Source organism: Mustela nivalis (genome assembly GCF_964662115.1).
Source record: "Mustela nivalis genome assembly, chromosome: 1".
Classification (NCBI taxonomy): Eukaryota; Metazoa; Chordata; class Mammalia; order Carnivora; family Mustelidae; genus Mustela; species Mustela nivalis.
Window position 1 is genome coordinate 194,932,463 of NC_139020.1, and position 16,490 is coordinate 194,948,952.

The 16,490-nt window shown below is 60.7% G+C and overlaps 1 protein-coding gene across 5 annotated transcripts in view; it reads right to left on the reverse strand.

The window, feature by feature from the left end:
- Positions 1–16,490, reverse strand: part of DNAH1 (dynein axonemal heavy chain 1) — a 75,435-nt gene that overhangs the window by 3,055 nt on the left and 55,890 nt on the right. For 3 of the 5 annotated variants that reach the window (XM_082701616.1, XM_082701615.1, XM_082701617.1), the window contains 27 exons: positions 16,125–16,303; positions 14,922–15,152; positions 13,800–13,996; positions 13,238–13,373; positions 12,121–12,329; positions 11,829–12,000; positions 10,979–11,170; positions 10,504–10,614; positions 9,549–9,734; positions 8,948–9,139; positions 7,607–7,774; positions 7,324–7,515; positions 7,061–7,192; positions 6,443–6,568; positions 5,680–5,799; positions 5,432–5,581; positions 5,128–5,288; positions 4,100–4,325; positions 3,762–3,957; positions 3,312–3,463; positions 2,523–2,719; positions 2,130–2,274; positions 1,709–1,867; positions 1,485–1,616; positions 755–925; positions 489–668; positions 242–418 (listed from right to left, as the gene is read on the reverse strand). In XM_082701616.1, the coding sequence (XP_082557742.1) occupies positions 242–418; positions 489–668; positions 755–925; positions 1,485–1,616; positions 1,709–1,867; positions 2,130–2,274; positions 2,523–2,719; positions 3,312–3,463; positions 3,762–3,957; positions 4,100–4,325; positions 5,128–5,288; positions 5,432–5,581; positions 5,680–5,799; positions 6,443–6,568; positions 7,061–7,192; positions 7,324–7,515; positions 7,607–7,774; positions 8,948–9,139; positions 9,549–9,734; positions 10,504–10,614; positions 10,979–11,170; positions 11,829–12,000; positions 12,121–12,329; positions 13,238–13,373; positions 13,800–13,996; positions 14,922–15,152; positions 16,125–16,303 (4,589 nt within the window). Of the gene's footprint in view, positions 1–241; positions 419–488; positions 669–754; positions 926–1,484; positions 1,617–1,708; positions 1,868–2,125; positions 2,275–2,522; positions 2,720–3,311; positions 3,464–3,761; positions 3,958–4,099; positions 4,326–5,127; positions 5,289–5,431; positions 5,582–5,679; positions 5,800–6,442; positions 6,569–7,060; positions 7,193–7,323; positions 7,516–7,606; positions 7,775–8,947; positions 9,140–9,548; positions 9,735–10,503; positions 10,615–10,978; positions 11,171–11,828; positions 12,001–12,120; positions 12,330–13,237; positions 13,374–13,799; positions 13,997–14,921; positions 15,153–16,124; positions 16,304–16,490 lie in introns of those variants that run through there. The other 2 variants (XM_082701614.1, XM_082701618.1) reach the window with 2 other exon arrangements.

The window sequence follows — 16,490 nt, forward strand, 5'->3', positions numbered from 1 at the left end:
CTGCCTCAGCTGGATAATTACACTTAGCTCCTTCTGGCCTCTCTCCACAGAGCCCCAGCTCCTGGAGGCAGGGCCTGGGTCTGCCTCCCTCACTGTGGCTGTGTTTGTGGGATGGAGTAATCCATGAAAAAGAGCCACTGAGGGGCCAGGACCATGCCTCCCCTCACCCAGCTCCCGGGTGCTCGCAGCACCCCAGCAGCCCAGCCTGGTAGGCTGCCTGGGCCATCGGGGACGTGCTCACATTGAGGTCATAGGTGGGCTGGATCTGGTGGTAGATGCCGGAGGCGCTGTAGCTGTGATCGTGGAAGAGCACGGAGGGGCTGTAATAGTCTTCCAGGATGTTCATGACACAGCGGCGGTCCCAGTCGTCGGTGACGCGGCCCCCATAGTTGATCTCCCCAGCCGTGTACTTCAGGACCTACGGGGTGGGTGGGTGAGGGCCCCCCCGCACGCGTCCACCGGCCCGCCCCAGCCTGTCCCCAGCCCACCTTGTAGGGGATGTCGTCGTACTCATCCAGGAACATCTTGAGCTGGCTGATACAGATGCGCAGGTCCCCGTCCGTGAACTCGTAGGGGATGTTGAAGCCCAGGGGCCCAAACTTGCGGCGCTCCAGTGCGTTCCCATGGAACAGGCACAGAGACAGCAGCAGGGACTTGAACTCCATCACCTGCGAGAGGCAGGATGGCAGGGGAGTGAGGGGTGGGGCCGGGCCAAGGTAGTGGTGGGGGGTGAGCGTGCACCCCTGCGCTTCACCTTGTGGCAGGAGTTGAGGAAGTCATCGCTCAGGCTGCTATAAGACTTGAGCAGGTTGGCCTTGACGCCTCGGGGTGGCTCAATGGTCATCTTGGAGCCATTCTGCAGGATGGACACTGGAAACTTGTTGCTGGGCAAGCTGGTGAGCCACAGGCGGAAGTCCCGGTGCACCTGGCGGCCACAGAACCCATGAGCATGGGGACCCTCGCCCAGTGGCGGCCCCACACCAGGTTCCCTCCCACCAGGAGCCCTGGGCCACCTGCAGCTTGACTCTCCCCTGGGTGGGCTGGGCCAGGCCAGGCTAGCAGACCACTGATTGAAAATATTGGTTTTATCAGGTCATGATCTCAGGGTCGTGAGACCGAGCCCTGCATTGGCTCTGTGCTGGGCCTGGAGCCTGCTTGGGATTCTCTCTCCCTCTGCACCCTGCCTCCCCACTCAAGGGAAAAGAGAGAAGAATATGGGCTTTGGCAGGTCCCAGCATCACCAGTCTGTGCTGGGTGGACGTGGGCAAGTCACGTCACCACTGGTAACAGTAATGCAAGGGGAGAATGCACTGAGAAGGCGTGCTTCATATACCCCTTCCTGAGTGTGGTGTGCCCAGGCTGGGCTGAGTGCTCTGGGGGACAATCTCATTTAGCCTCATCGGCTCTGTCGAGGGACTGAGGGACTGTTGGCAGTCCCCTCGGTGAGGGAGACCATCAGGTCTGTGGCAGCCGGGGCAGCGCACCTTGTCGGGGTTGATGTGCTCGATGAGGCGCTCCAGGGCCGGCATCCAGCTTGGTGCCAGGTGGCAGTTCTGGAAGAAGACCCACTTGCCCCTCTCTATGGAACTGCGCATCATGGCTTCTGCCCGAGGGCCCTGGGGGGCAGGGGGAAGGGGCGGAAAGGCGGAGCGGTGAGCGGCCAACCGGCCCAGCCTCCAGACCTCCACCACTGCCTGCTGGTCCTTACCTGGCCCTGGCCCAGGGAGATGGCAGAGAGCTTCTTGGAGAACTTCATCTCTTCGGCAAACTTGTAGAGGTCAGCAGCGGGATCGGTGCCAGGCGACAGCACGAAGATGAGGGGTGTGGTGGAGCTGGAGTCTTTGAACACCACTGACAGGTTGGCTGTCTGCAGGTCAGGGAGAGATGCTGGGTCGCCTGGGGCTGAGCAGGGACCAGGGCAAGGCTGGGGGTCCTGGGGCTTCCAGAGAGCTCTCAGAGAGGCTTCCGGGGGTTGGGGGGAGCTGGAATGGAACCTCCCTGAGCTTTCAGAAGGTGCGGCTAGAAGTCCCAGCCCAACCAATGCTGCAAAATGGTCTATCCAGGTGTAGCCAGGCCCCCGGGACCCAAAGGTGGGGGACTCGTCCAGGGCACTGGCTGATGGCACTTGCCTGGGGCTCAATGAAGCGTGGCTCCAGGTTGGTAGCCACGAAATCCTGCATGGCGTTGGTGACCTTGTCCCCACGCAAGCAGCGGAGAACCAGCAGCTTCTGGAACTGGTCCAGGTACTCATTCCAGATGCCAGGCAAGGGTTCCCTGTGACAGTGTCCATGTCCCCCTAAGAGCTGACGTGTGGGAGGGCACTGGCCCCAGGGACTCTGCTGGCTAGGTGGCCGGGAGAGTGCGGTCCCTGGAGGGTGCATGGCCGGGGGGCATGGATGGGATGTAGCCACAGCTGCAGGGCACCCCCAGGTGGCTTCTCAGAGAAACCTTCTGGACAGGCCTGTCCCTGGGATCTCTCCCCAACGTGTGCCCACCCTGCTTGGCCCTCGGGTGCAGCTCACCTGTGGGGCTCAAGGCTGTCAAAAATGGACTGGAACTCTGAGAGGTGCTTTGGGAAGTCATCAGCAAAAGAGGAGAAGGCTGGCAGATTAGAGAGTGCCAGGATATCTCGCCAGGCCCGGTCTGACAGCCAGTCAGGTGCCGGGTTCTCAGTCATGACCTGGATGGAGCCTCCAGACAGGAGGTAGCGCCACTCAGCCTGGCAGGGGACAGGGGGAGGCTAGTGCACAGGCCCCGTGACCTGCCTCTGGGACCCCATCCAGCAGTGCCTCCCCTAGCCCTCTCAGCTGGAGAAATGGAGTCCTCCCTGCGGCTGGCAGTCAGACAGGTCGGGTTAGGGTCCCCGCTCCATGTCTTCCTGGCTGTGTGTCCTCAGACAAAGGATGTGACCTCTCTGAGCCTCAGCCTCCTCAGTTGGGAAAGTTCTGCCCACAGTGGGGCTTGAGCTGCAGTGGCAGTGGCACTGTGACACGCATTCCCTCGGCAGGGACTCCCAACACACGGCCAATACCTGGGGCTCCTGAGAGCACGCGCTGGGAGGCTCGGGACAGTACCGGCTTCCCACCACACTCAGCTCTGAGCAGGCTGTGCTCACAGGACATCACGGGCCACAAGGAACCCAGGGTCTCCTGGCTGTTGTAAGCAAGGAACTGTTTCCTGAGCCCTTTGCTTTCGCCGGACCCTTGTGCCTGGCCCTCTCTTTCCTTTCACCCTGTTCTCCCAGCCCGGCCACAAAGCACCTCCTTGGGCCACCTGTCCTGGGTCAGCGGCCCAGCCAGATGCTCATGTACCTGGTCGATCTTGCCCTCATTCATCATGATGCGGACACACAGCAGGAAGGCAAACATCAGCTTGTGCTTCTCAAAGAGGCTGCGGCAGACATTGCTGTACAGGTTGTAGGTCAGGTGGCGGTTGATGTTGGCGATACGTTTTTTCAGGTTGTCTGCAGGGCAGGGAGGGGATGGCAGTGCGTGGGGAGGGGTGAGGGGTGCGAGATCCCCGGGCTTGGGCCCAGCCCAGCCCAGTCTGCCCCGCAGCCATGGGGGCCATCTGGGCCTCCCCTTGAGGCCTATGGAGTTGTCAGTAAAGGGACCCTGAGGAGAGTGGGGGCAGGGGTGTGTTGTTATGGCTGATCTGAGAGAATGTGCAAGTGACCATGGGTAGGAGTTTACGTGCACCCCGTGAGGACGTGTCCCCATGTCACGTCTGTGCCAGGGTGGGAGCCCAGCACCTGGGACTACCTGCTCTCTCCGAGTTGGCGATGCCAGAGAGGAAGATGTTGAGAAACCACTCCAGGGAGTACTGGTACATGGGGTCCACGTTGGCCAGGTCAGATACACAAAAGAAAAGGATCTGCGTGCGGACAGCCACGGGGATGTACTCCATGCGTGTGAGGTCAATGTCCTTCTCCGTCTGCTCCGCGATCCTGACTTTGGCCTGGAGGCACCGCAGGTGAGTGGCGGTCAGGCCCAGTCGGCGGAGGGAGGGTGACGGGCAGATGTGGGCAAGGGCAGGCCTGAGGCGGTGGGGGCTGGGCAGGTGAGGCCGGAATTGCAGTTGGGGAGAGGCCCTAGCTGACCTGGATCTCAGCAGCTTTCATCTTGGAAGCTTCCAGCACCTTGATGAGCTCCATGTCATCCACAGGGTTGCCCTCGGAGGAGCTGAGCCTGTACAGAATCTGGTCTTCGATGTCCTTCAGCTCCTGGCGCATCTTGGCATTACTGACAATCAGCTGGTTCTTAGCTTCTTCCAGGTCTGGCCGCTCCTCAGCCACCACCTGGCCCAGCAGCTGGTCCTCCAGGCCACTGCCAGGGAGGGGACATGGTGTCTGTAACACCTGGTAGGCTCCAAAGGGCCAGCCTTGAGCCTGTTCACCTACAACCTGTGACCCCGGAGCCCCGAGAGCCCAGCAGCCCTGCCTGAGGTGGCCTGGGAGGCCTCCCCTCTGTCTTGGGCTGTGGGGCTAATGCAGAGCCTGCCCACAGGGTAACCAGTTCTCAGTGAGACAGAGCCCCAATGGAATCCGGAATCTTGGGTGGGGGCAGTGGTGAGATATGTGAACTGCTGGGGTCGTTGAAAAACTTCCTCTCAGCAGGAGGGGGCCGGGTGACCGGTAGGGGATAGGCCTTTCACCACCTCGTCTGTGGGGACGTTCACGGTGGCCACTGACAAGGAGGCCTGAGCATGGAGTGAGCCTGTGGGCTCTGGGCAGGCGGCCAGCACGGTGCACCACTAGCCCGGCCCTCGCTCACAGCAGCAAGGCAGGAGACAGGGCTTGGGTGGGCCTGACTCAGGGCTCCAGGGCCGCTCTGGAGGTGAGCGCACAAGGTGCTGGCAAACGCTGAGCTGTGGGGGGAGGGTACCCAGACAAGACAGGCTAGCGCTGGGGAGGCGGAGGGGTACTGACCTCAACCAAGGGCTCCTGGTCTTGGGGGCGGGGGTTCTCAGCTGGAAATGGCGGCAAGTATGGGGAGCTGGTGGGGTGCCAGGGCGCCTGGGAAGAAGCTGCTAGAGCCTCTGGGAAAGACCCGCGGAGTCTTGGCCTGGGAGTGGGAGGGAGGCAGCCAGGCTGAGCTGACGCCCTGGGTCTGGGGCCTGGGAACTTACCTGGGCGACAGGGTGAAGTTGATGAGGGTGACTTTGGTGGAGATCTCCGGTGTGTAGTGTGGGTTGGGCAGCTTAGTGGTGATATACATCCGGAAGTCTTCATGGTAGGGGATCACCGTGTCCCCCAGCTTCAGCACTGTGTTCCCCTGCTGCTTGTATGTCTGTGGTGGGCAGAAGGGGCAAGCGCTGCGGCCCAGGCTTCGCCAGGGAGGCAGCGAGTGGGGCTGCCCTGCCCCCACTCCCACCCCACCCCTGGTCCAGACAGACCGGCTGCGCCCACCGCCCCCCGCCACTGCAGGCCCACCTGCTTGAGCAGCACCGGCTCCAGGGCCGGGTCCAGCTCCTCGCCTACATTCTCCAGAAGGCAGGGCTTGCCAAAGCGGATGGCATTTTCCATGCTACGCAGGAAGTCTCGGTCGCTCAGCTTGAACACATCCAGCCCATTGTCCTTCTCCTGTGGGCAGAGAGAGCAAGTGGGGGTTGTGGGAGCCGCCAGCCCACCCGAGGCTAAGCCCAGCTGCGTGGGATGGGGCACAAGGCAGGTGGGCTCACCATGTTCTTGATCCATTTGTTGGCCTGGCCCTGCGGGTCGATGAAGTGAGTCCAGCGTTGGGAGAACTGGGTGATGACCCCATTCTCCACTGACAGCGTGTCGTTGGGGAGGCCAGCAATCTGTGTGACATCAGACTGGGTCAGGGCTGTCCCACGGCTACTCCCAGCTTCATGCTTGGCTATCTCTTCCCTCTCCTTAGGGTGCCCCCTTGGAGGAAGGGGCAGGTGACAGTGGGCACAGGTGTCACCCCACAGGACCTCCTACTCTCTCCTGCTCCTCGTCTGGATCCCCACACCTTCCTTCCCTGGGCCTCGCTGCCCTCTTGCCTATTGAGTTCTCCCTCAGTCAGACCACCTCTCTAGAGCCCACATGCCATTGGTATCCTGGTCTTCACTCTCTCCTGGCCTCTGTCAATAGCCTCTTGGTTTTCTCCCTGGGCCAACTTTACCTGTCCTTTAGGGTCTAGCTCAAATCTGACTTTTGGGGGGAAAACTTAAGAATCCTAACTTCCCCTGGATGCTGCTCTCCTTCCCTAGTCCACTCTGGCAAGTATCCCTTGAATTCTCTGCCTCCGGTTAGCTAGATCTGTGCCACGCTGTGTTCAGCTTTCTCCTCTCCAACCCACACCTTCTTGCTGGGCCCGGCTGGGTTCAGGGGAGGCACCTCTGAGCAGGCCGAGGAAAGAGGGTGGGAGGGAAGGAGGAGGCTCCTGGCTCAGCCCAGTCCCTCCAGCTCCCCCCACCCCACACCCCGGGTGGACACCTGCCACGAGCGGATCTTCACAGGGTTTCCCAGCGTCCCGATGAGCGTGGGCTCAGACGTGTGCGGCACGTTGTGTCTCGTGAGCTGCTTGACCCAGTGGTCATAGAGCATCGTGCGGTACTGGCCCTGGGGAGACACCAGACTCAGGCCACCCCATCACGACATCCAGGACGCCCTCCTCCCTCCCCACTGCTGCCGCCATCCCCTAGAGCTCAGTAGTTGTAATCAGGAGTAGAGCCCAGACGTGGAGTCAGACCCGTGCACTCAGGTCCCACTTTGGGTGACTTCCTTGGTCTCCATAAACCTCAGCCCCTCCTCTGTGAAACAGGTGCAGTGACAATGGGCCTGCCTGTCCAGGAGGCTGTGAGGACCGAGTGAGATGTCCCTAGGAAGCATGCAAGTGTGGGCTCAGGCTTCCCCTAGAAGGCCAGCCTTGCCAGGTGGGTTTTCTGGCTGTTTTCTGCACTGCCTCACCCTCCAGGCCCGGAACAGCACCTGGTTCAGACGGGGCACCTGAGACACGCGCATCGCGGAGTGAGCGCATGAGGGAAGAGCTGCCCGGCAGGCTGCCCCTTGCAGAGGTGAGGCTGTCGCAGGGAGGGCTGGAAGGCTCCTCACCGTGAAGGGGCCCAGGTAGGCCACAAAGCCAGCAGCCACCAGCACGTCCCCGGAGATGTTGCCAAGCATATGCTCCAGGTTCTCCACAGTTTCCTGCCAGCGCACCTTCTCATCCGAAAGCCCGTTGATGAGCTGCAGAGGTGGCCCCGGGGGGTGGGCTGAGGGTGACCGGGCCAGGGGCTGGGGAAGGGGTGCAGGCCCCGCCCACGCCCCCCCAGACGCTTGCAGCCCACAGGCCCTCCCTGCCCCCGCCGTGAGCCCACCTTGTCGGCGCGGCCCAGCCGCTGCTCACACTGCTCGCATTTCAGCTCCAGCTCCTCCTTCTTGGCGATGCACTCCCGGTACTTGGTCTGCATCGTGGCGATGCCATCCTCCACCTCCTGCAGGCGCTGCTTGGCCTCCTCCAGGACCCTCTGCGTCACCTCCAGGTCATCCTGGGCCTCCCGCAGGGCTTGCTGCAACCAGAGGGCCCGGGCCAGCTTGTGGAGGGGCCCCGGCGGAGCCCCCACCTCCCGCCATCTACCCCCAGCCGTGCCCAGACCTCACCCGCTTGGGCTCCACTGCCTTGGCCACGAAGTGGTACTTGTGCATGGCGCGCACCCACTGGCAGATGGAGGTACAGGCCTTGGACACCTTGGCAATCGCGGCCGGCTGGAACTCCTCGTTGTCAATGTACGGCTGGATGGCTTTGATCACTGCCTCCCCAATGTTGTCCTGGGAAGGAGGACCGGGGGCATCAGGGGGATGCTTTCCAGGGGCAAGGGGCTGTGGGGCCCTGCTCAGGAACACCCAGCTCGCTCTCAGAGCCCCAGGCCCTGTGTAGGCTTCAGCACCGTTGTCTTCCTGGGTAAACACGGTCCATAAAGCAACCAGGATTTTTCAGAGAACGATCAGAGTCTTCCTCCACAAGAAACCACATAGTCTCAAGGTCTGGTAATAGGCAGGCTCTGTTAAGAACTCACTTAGCGACAAGGGATGCTTCCTGACAGGCGTGGAGACTAGTGAGTGATTCTGATGCCCAACCAGGCTCATGTTCAAGGGTATTAACCCTCACCGTGAGAGCTCATCACACCCCCAGAGTTCCCATCCCATCCTGTGAGAGTCCAGCCCTGTAGTTCAGGATGAGCCCAGGAATCTGCATTGTTCATGAACTCCCGGAGCTCAGAGCCTGGGACCAGGGATCCTGAGTACTGGTTGTGAGCACTGCTGATCTGGGCTGAATTAGGCATGTGGGGCCTCTGGTTTCTAGACTGATGGACTTGGAGGAGGAAGAATGGGGTAGTCTACAGGGGCCCAGCTGCCTATGGGCCATATATCCACCCTCCCAGTGCAGCCTGGGGTGTCTACAGCCCCATATTGACTCATGGCAGTGGCGGGGTGGGGGTGGGGGTAGGGCGCATGTACAGGCAGTTGTCCCCTTCCCACCTTCTGGGCTGAAGAAGGTCCCTTAAGAGGGTGGTGGGCACCAGACTGACCTAACCATGAAGCAGCCCCTGAGATAGAACATGGCCGTGGGTACCGAGAGCCCCAGCTAGACAGCAGATGGAGAAACCCAGGGACAGACAAAAGAAGCTGAAGCTCAGCTGAGACCAAGGGAAAGGCCATGGTTGCACAGACAGTGCAAGCCTAGGCCAAGGCCATGGGGTCTCAGGGAGGAAAGGGCAAGAGAGGGGATCTCTAGGCTGTAGAGCTCTGAGGTGACTGTCACTCCCACTAGCCAGAGCGCTCCTCCGGGGTCAGGATGTGGTCCCAGTCAGCTCTGTGGCAATCAGGCTGCATGTGTTCGGACAAAGGGAGACAGGACAGAGAGCCCTACACTGGTGGGGGAAGGGGACTCTGCTTCTACCTCACTCACAGGCCTGCTCGCCTTGTGCCTGGCACACCCACCTTGTCAAACTTGAAGAGGCTGTCGAGAAAGCGGCCAGGGTCCTGCAGCAGCCCCTTTCCGGGTTCCCAGTAGTCATCCACCTTGGAGCCGGGCCTCTCTCCAGGCACCTTCTTGGGCTTGATGCCCTTCATGATGCACATAGCCTCTATGACCAGCTTCACACCTGGGGGTGGTCGCTGCATGGCCCGGACCTGCAGGTCAGGCCGAGAGTGGGGAAGGGGAGAGCCATTATGGCCTGGGTACCCCTGGGCAGGGGCAGCTATCAGACAGGGTAGACCTCACCAAGCCAGCTCCTACTGCCACAGACAAAGGGCATGCCTAGCTGTCCCCCGAGGTCTGTCTCGGCTTGTGGTTCCTTCTGCTCCCCCATACACCCAGGCCTGACCTTGCGGTCCTAGATGCTCATTGCCCAGGACCCAAAGCCCTCCCCATGTGCCTGTCTTGTGCAAGGAGGTAGAGGCAGGCAGCTGGGTTTGAGGCCTAGCTCTACCCCCACCTCTCAGCACATGACCCCAGGGGATGTGGAGACAGAGGGTGTGGGGACCAGAGGCAACAGGACAGATGCCCAGGGGGAGCTTCAGGGACCGGCTGGCTGCCCACCTCGGTCACGTCATTCTTGTTGAGGTTGCGCAGGCTGGCCAGGGCCGCATCCAGGGCGGGCAGTGCCTCATCCAGATCCTTCTGGGCATCGTCAGCAATAGCTTGCGCCTTCCTGGCCTTCTCATTGGCCTTGATCTCCTCTGCTTGCACCGAATTCCGAGTCTCCTGAGCAATGGCTGTGTCCACCTAGGGGCCAAAGGCAGGGAGGGCCTAGCTGGTGGTGTATTGGGGACAGGTGTGTCCCCACCTTTCTCCTCCCCTTGTCTCAGTCTCCCCAGGGTTAAGAGAAATGAGAGCAAGGATGCCCTCCTCCTCAAGGGCCCTCTCGGAGCTCTGGGAATGTGAGAAGCCCATTCCCAAGTGCTCATGGTGGGCCTGGCATGGGGCCCAGGATTTACATGCTTGAGCACAACTGCCCTCCAGGGAAGGACCCCCTAAGCCCGCAGGACATTGCCAGGCAAGACGGAGAAACGCGCCCCCCACGTCATGTTCTTTCCGTCTGCTGGAAACATTTCCGATATGCTGGCTTTGCCAGGCAGGAGGGAACTGCTTCTACAAGGAAGCTGTCATAGCGAATCTGCGAATTAGAGGTATCTGCTGTGCGGCGCAGGCCCTCGAACTCGGGGATCTCAGGAAGACTTAGAGGAAGGCTGGGGCCAAGTCTGCACAGCTGCCCATGGCAGCCTGCTAGTCAGTCCCTGTTGTGATTATCAGGGCTTAGGTTGCCTGTCCTGCTCTTCACCATACCCCCTGCCCGGCGCAGGGCCTGGCACAGAATAGATTCCCAGCAAACTCTCGCTGAATGAACAAAAGATGACCGACTGAGGAAAACAGGCACTGAGGAGCTAAGCAGCTGCAGAGGACAGGCAACCAGTGATCTCGTGGTTGCATGGGTATCCCGAGCCTCCACAGACGTGGTCAGACATCAGGGAAGAGGCCCAGGGAGCACCCCCACCTTGATCTGCTCCATGGTGAGCACAGTGTCCTTGGCAGCCTCTTCCAGCAGGGGGCGCATCATCTCCAGCTCCTCCTGCATCTTGGCCACGTCCTCTGAAGTACGCAGCAGCTGGCGGAAGGGAGGCACAGAGAGGAAGTCAGGGGTGACAGGGTACCAGGAAGAGGGCCGGGCGTGGAAGTGGCTGGGGAGAGGATCCTGCAGGGCTGCCCGGCCCTCATTCAGGAGTGAGAGGCTGTGGCTGGTTGTCCAGTGAGCCCTAGAGGAACCGAGATGTCCTCTGAAAATCTGTGGGGTGTCCTGCTTTGGCCTCGCCCTTGCTCATTTGGTTAGGGAGGAAGCAACCCATTTAAACACTGCAGGCTGCCAAATGAGAGGGCGGTCTGGGCCTGCCCGGGCCAGGGTAAGCCGGAGCAGGCACTGCTTTAGCAGGCACTGCTTTAGCCACTGCCCACCAAGCCCCACTCTGGCCCACCTTGTCAAGGCCACTCTTCATGCGGTTCTTGGCAGTTTTCAGCTCCTGTTTCTTCTGCCCAATGAGGATGGAGAAAATATGAAGCAGCTCCAGGTAGCTCTTGGGGGTCACGTAGTTGTGACGGGCCAGCTCAGCTAGGTACTCGGTACACTTCTTGGACACTGACTGGTGGATGTAGACACAAACCTGAATCTGTGGGGTGGGAGACCACTGATGCCAGCCTTGTAGAGGTCCCAGCAGAGACCTGGCCACGGTGCCCTTGAAGCCATTGAAGCCTGGTCCCAAGGAGGAGACCACATGTAGGAACCTCAATGCTTCTCAGGCACGCTATCTCCTATGAGTCTCATAACCTCCAGGTCAAGGTCACCTATTCTGCAGAAGAAAAACTCACGACCCAGAGAAGTCAAGGGACTCCTTTAAGTTCACACAACGTCAAGGGCAGAGCTGCCTTTGAACGTGGACCCAGGTGTCTCCCAGATCTTGGCCTGTTGCCCTCATCACAGCTCCTAAACTGCCTCACTCTGAGAGTCCTAAGACGGGACCTTGGGGGGAACAGAGGGCCCAAGGCCTCAACATAGCTGAGGAGGGAAACAGATTTACTCTAGTTCTTGGCTCGCAGGTGACCATCACTCTCTCAGGTTGGACCAGACAAATCTAGCCCCCATGTATGTCACCATGACAGCCTTGTAGCACTCCCATGATACAAATGAGGAAACAGGCTTAGGATAGGTCAAGTTCTGCTCCAAAGCCCATCAGTGTTGGGCCTGGGACTCTCACGCAGGCTCCTGTGACAGTAAGTCCAAACCTAAATAGCTCCCCCTAACAGCCTGCTCCTCACCAAGACACCTACCAGTCCTCTAATGACTTCAGAGGTGGCTTCCAGGTCTGGGATTTCATTCAGGAACATGGTGGCCACAGACTCCAGCGCCTCTGCTGGCCACTCGTTAAACCAGTCAATGGTACAGCAGTTGACAAGGGAGGGGAACTGCCTCAAGCGAGCTCGGAAGACCTCTCCGATGGGGCTGGGGGACCAGGAGGCCAAATGAGGCACTGACTTCCGCCGCAGGACCCTCCAGAGCCCAGGGCCCTCCTCATGGCGGGCCCAAGTGCCGTCCCTACGTGGCCACCACGGGGGCCCATACCTCATACACAGAACCACGTGGATATTGCTGCGCACACGCCCGGTGTAGGCAGCCATAAGATTGGCTTTGGTGGGCTGCAGGCCCTGCTCTTGGATGTAGGGCCGCATGGTGTTGACAATCTGGTCCTGCTCATCTGCACTGTAGAGATTGGGAATGTCGCCAGAGTTTAAGACATTGTTGATGTCCTCGAGGAAAGACTCGTTCTTGATCTGGGAAGAGATGAGAGTACAAAAGCTAAGCCTTAATGATGGCCCCTGGGTGTTGGTCTCCAGGACCTTCATAGCAGCCCCGTTTTACAGACCATACCACTGAGGCTCAGATAAGCTCAGGGGCATACAAGTGACCTTACAAGTCATGGTCTAAGACTCATACTCAGGCCTGCCCTACAGCAGAGACTCTGAACATCAACACGGGGCTGTGGAAGGGCCCTGGGTCCTGGGTGGGAGACAGGACACCTTACTCTCCCTTTCCAGACCTCCCCATGCCTCAATATCCTCACAGGAGGAAACCAGGCCACAGGCAGAAATAGGTCCTTGCCAGACTGCATGAGGGGACCCTGGGGGTAGAGGTTGGGCTGGGAACAGAGGGCACCCTGCACAAAGTGGGACACGTTCCAGGGCTTCCATCTCTGGCCAGCTCCGACCAGCAGGCAGCTTTAGGCACTGCTCTCTTTGCTTTGAGACCCCAGAGCCACCACCTCAGTTTCTTTTGGAGACCCAGGGACAGGCCTCCTCCTAGGGAGCTCTAGAGGGAGCAGCCCCCAAGAGGGGCACCATAGGCACAGTGCTTCGGGCTGGAGTCCTGTGGTCCTTGAGGTGGGACTGGCCAGTGAGTATGGTGCCACTTGTGATCAGCCATGGTGCCAGGGGCCTTCTTTTCCCTTGGGGTATAGGGCTGACCTATGCCCCCATAGCTCTGATAGGCTGAGTTTGGTCCCATGCACCTGACCCACCCAACTAAGGGCCCCCCGCCACCAGTCCCAGTCATCCCACCAAACATCCAACCCAACTAAGAGTGACCTGGGCCTGAAGGACCGACCACTTTCTAGGATGCCACACAGGGATGGGGTTGTATCCAGCCCACCCTGGGCCCTGCCCTCTGCCTGTGGTAGTGGCACCTGAGTGTCAGAGAACAGGAAAGTGATGGGTAGGCTATGCAGGCCAGCCTTGAGCAAGATCTTCTTGACATCTTCACGCCACTCAGCCATGCCATAGTTCTTGGACAGCTCAATCTGGAAGCATTCGTATTCGGCCCTGGAGACAGGAGTTTGGCTGGAGGCATGGCTGAGCTAAGGCCAAGTGCTGAATGGTAGGTGCCCACCCCCCACCCCAGCCATCTGGAGTTCTGGCTCCCATCCTGGGCAGATCTGCAGATGCTCCAGGCCCTGAACCTGCTCTCTTGCCTCCAGAACTCTGCCTAAGCTGTTCCATGGCCTGGAACGCCGTTCGCTTCCATCCTGCCAGCTCTGAAACCGAGAGGAGGCCGTGGCCGCCACATCTAGGAATCCCTCCTGGTTGTCTGCCGCCACACCTTCCTTCCCTGCAGCACCACAGGGCCCTGCTACTGCCTCTCCCCGGAGCCTAGGTCCCCTGCCCAGTGCGTTCAGAAACCCTCAACCGGGGTGACCCCAGCCCTCCTAGCTGTGGCCATCCGCTGCCCAGCACTCCCGGAGCCCTTACATGTGCGAGGCCAGCCGTGTGAGGGAGCTGCGGCCACTGCCACCCACACCCAGCAGGAGTGCGTTGCCCAGTGCCTGGCGCAGGGTGCGGCTGATCCGGCAGATGTGGCTCATGGCATCCATGAAGAGGACCAGCCTCAGCTTGGCTGTGTTGACCTGGTTGTAATCTTCCATGTACTCCTCAATCACCTGCATCATCTGGGGGGCCAGGGCGGATGGGGAGATCTGGGTTGACTCTCCGTCCCCAGGCACTAGGACCCCGACAGAACACACCCCCTCAAAAAAAAAAAAAAAAAAAAAAAGAACACACCCCCTCCCATGGCCAGCCCGGCTCCTCTGCAGGGAGGGGTGCTGGGCCTGGTCTCAGGAGGGTTTGGCCCCATGTGCCTGATCCCCGCCCCCCCAGTTGTGGGCCTCTCTGCCCCGGGTCCCAGCCATCCCGCCAAACATCCACCCCAACTGACAGTGACCTGGGCCTGAAGTGCTGACCACTTCCTAGGATGCCACACTGGGATGGGGTTGTATCCAGCCCGCCCTGGACCCTGCCCTCTGCCTGTAGCAGCGACACCTGAGTGTCAGGGAACAGGGAGCCAGACCTGTACAGAAGGCAGGCCTAGAGGAGGCCAGACCTTTGGGATACACAGAGGCCTAAGGAGCGGGGTCAGAGCCTTGTCTGTTTCCTCTCGGCCTCAGCAGGTGTGCTGAAGCACATGGGAGCTCATGAGGGCTCCTGGGAATGAGGAGGGGATGCGTGTGCAGGGAAAACATCGGGAGCCCCTCCGGCCACACAGCTCTGAGGCCTCTGACAAGGTCTCTTCCATGTCTCCCTGGGGTCCCGACTCAGACCCTGCTGCCCCTCTGGGGGGCGGGATGAGAGCCCCTCCAACAAGCGAGCACGCCCACATTTACAGAACCTGTCCCCGACGAAGCCCAGGCTTGTCCCCAGCCAAGGTGGACCAAGCAGGGCCTGCTGCCCCTTCTGACAGGAGAGGAAATGGAATCTAGGGAGGCAAGGGCTGGCCTTCGAAGTCAGAGCCCTGACCCTCTGGTCACAGCGTGCCGGTCTGTTCGCGGTGCTGCGGAGGGCCCGGGCCCTGGGGGGCAGAGCGAAGGGGCCCCTCACCTTCTTCTCGCTGGTGATGAGCTCGTAGGACTTGACGTCAGAGCCTGGCGACATGAAGTCCCCATAGAGGATGGGCTGGAAGGGACACACCTCGGCGAAGGTCACCCCCCACTGCTCCATGCAGCTCTCCAGTAGTTTGTCGAACCAGCTGCGGTCCTCATCGTTCACCAGGCGGTCGCGGAACACGCGGCAGCTCTCGTGGTACCAGAGCCGCAGCAGCCGCACCTTGTCCTGCAGCCAGCCCGCGTCAGTTGGCACGGCCCGTCCCCCCCGCCCCCCCCCCATCCGTCCCACGCTGCACCAACCGCACCTCCCCTCCCCCTGCCCCACCCCCCACTGGCCAAGTGCCTGCTGGGACCCCGCTGCCTTAGCCGGTTGTCAGCATCCCCCCTCTCAGGGCCCCCGAGCAGCTCAAATCCCAGGCCTGGGAGGAATGCCTGCTTCTCCTTATACCTTCCCGACACCCCAACACCCCAACACCCTGCCTCTAGCCACTCAGCAAGACCCTCTGGCTCTGCTCCCATCTCTGTGTTTGCTGCCGCCTCCATCCTGCCTCTCCCCTCCTTCACCCCCACAATGAGTGGATGGCCCTTAGGAACCCTCCAGGCCCTTCTCTCTACCTTTTGGGCTATAGTGTGGCAAGGCCAGGGCTGGCGCTTATCCCATTCACCAAGTATCCCTGGCCCCAGGCTCTACACATACTGATGCATCCAGCCCCCATTCCAAGGGCAAATCTGTCCCCCACACCCCTCCATGCCTCCCAGCATCTTCAGGACGCTATGGCTTCCACAGCTGACAGCCCCAGCCCCCCACCAGCACCCTGACAGCCCGCTCCCTGCTGCCGTCCTGCTCCATCCACCTGGGCGTCTGGTTCCTCGAGTGTATCCCCCTCACTCTGCTTCCCAAATCTCCTACACAGGGCCTCACCAGGCACCCTCTCTCTCTCCCTTGTGCTGCCCTAGATCTTTCTGTGGGATCCCCATCACCGCTGCCATTCTAGGCATGGATCTGAGCTGCAAGACGGGGCTCAGCTGTAGGAAAGCAGGGGGTCTGGAGCCCAGCCTGCCCCCAGTGCCACTCAGGGCCTGGCCAGATCAAGGTTAAGCAGTGCTGCAGCAGCAGTAAGGTCAAAGACCAAGGGGCTGGAGAGGACAGTGGGCTCTGCTCCCTGGACACTGGGAAGGGAGCCTGCCGGGTCCTCACCTCGACCTTAGCCGGGTCAGCCATGAGCATGCCCTGGAAGACCTTGGAGAGGTCCCTCAGGTTGAAGGTGTAGTGGGACTTGGCCGGGGTGGGCAGCAGCTGGGAGGTGATGGTGGAGTACACCATGATGGTGGCTTCCACGAGGGGACTCGTGAAGCGGGCGATGGCGGGGGCCCCAGCTGTGGGAACAGGAGGGTGGGCCTGAGTCCTACAGGCGGGTGCCCCCCCATATAGCCTCCAAGGATGCTAACCCCCTTTGCCAGGGCTGTGTTCTCCCCTGGGTGCCTTGTCCCCAGCCTGCAGGTTTGGGTTCCACCCAGCCTTCAGCCCCTCTGGGATGCCAGCTCCACCACAAGCTCTTGCTGA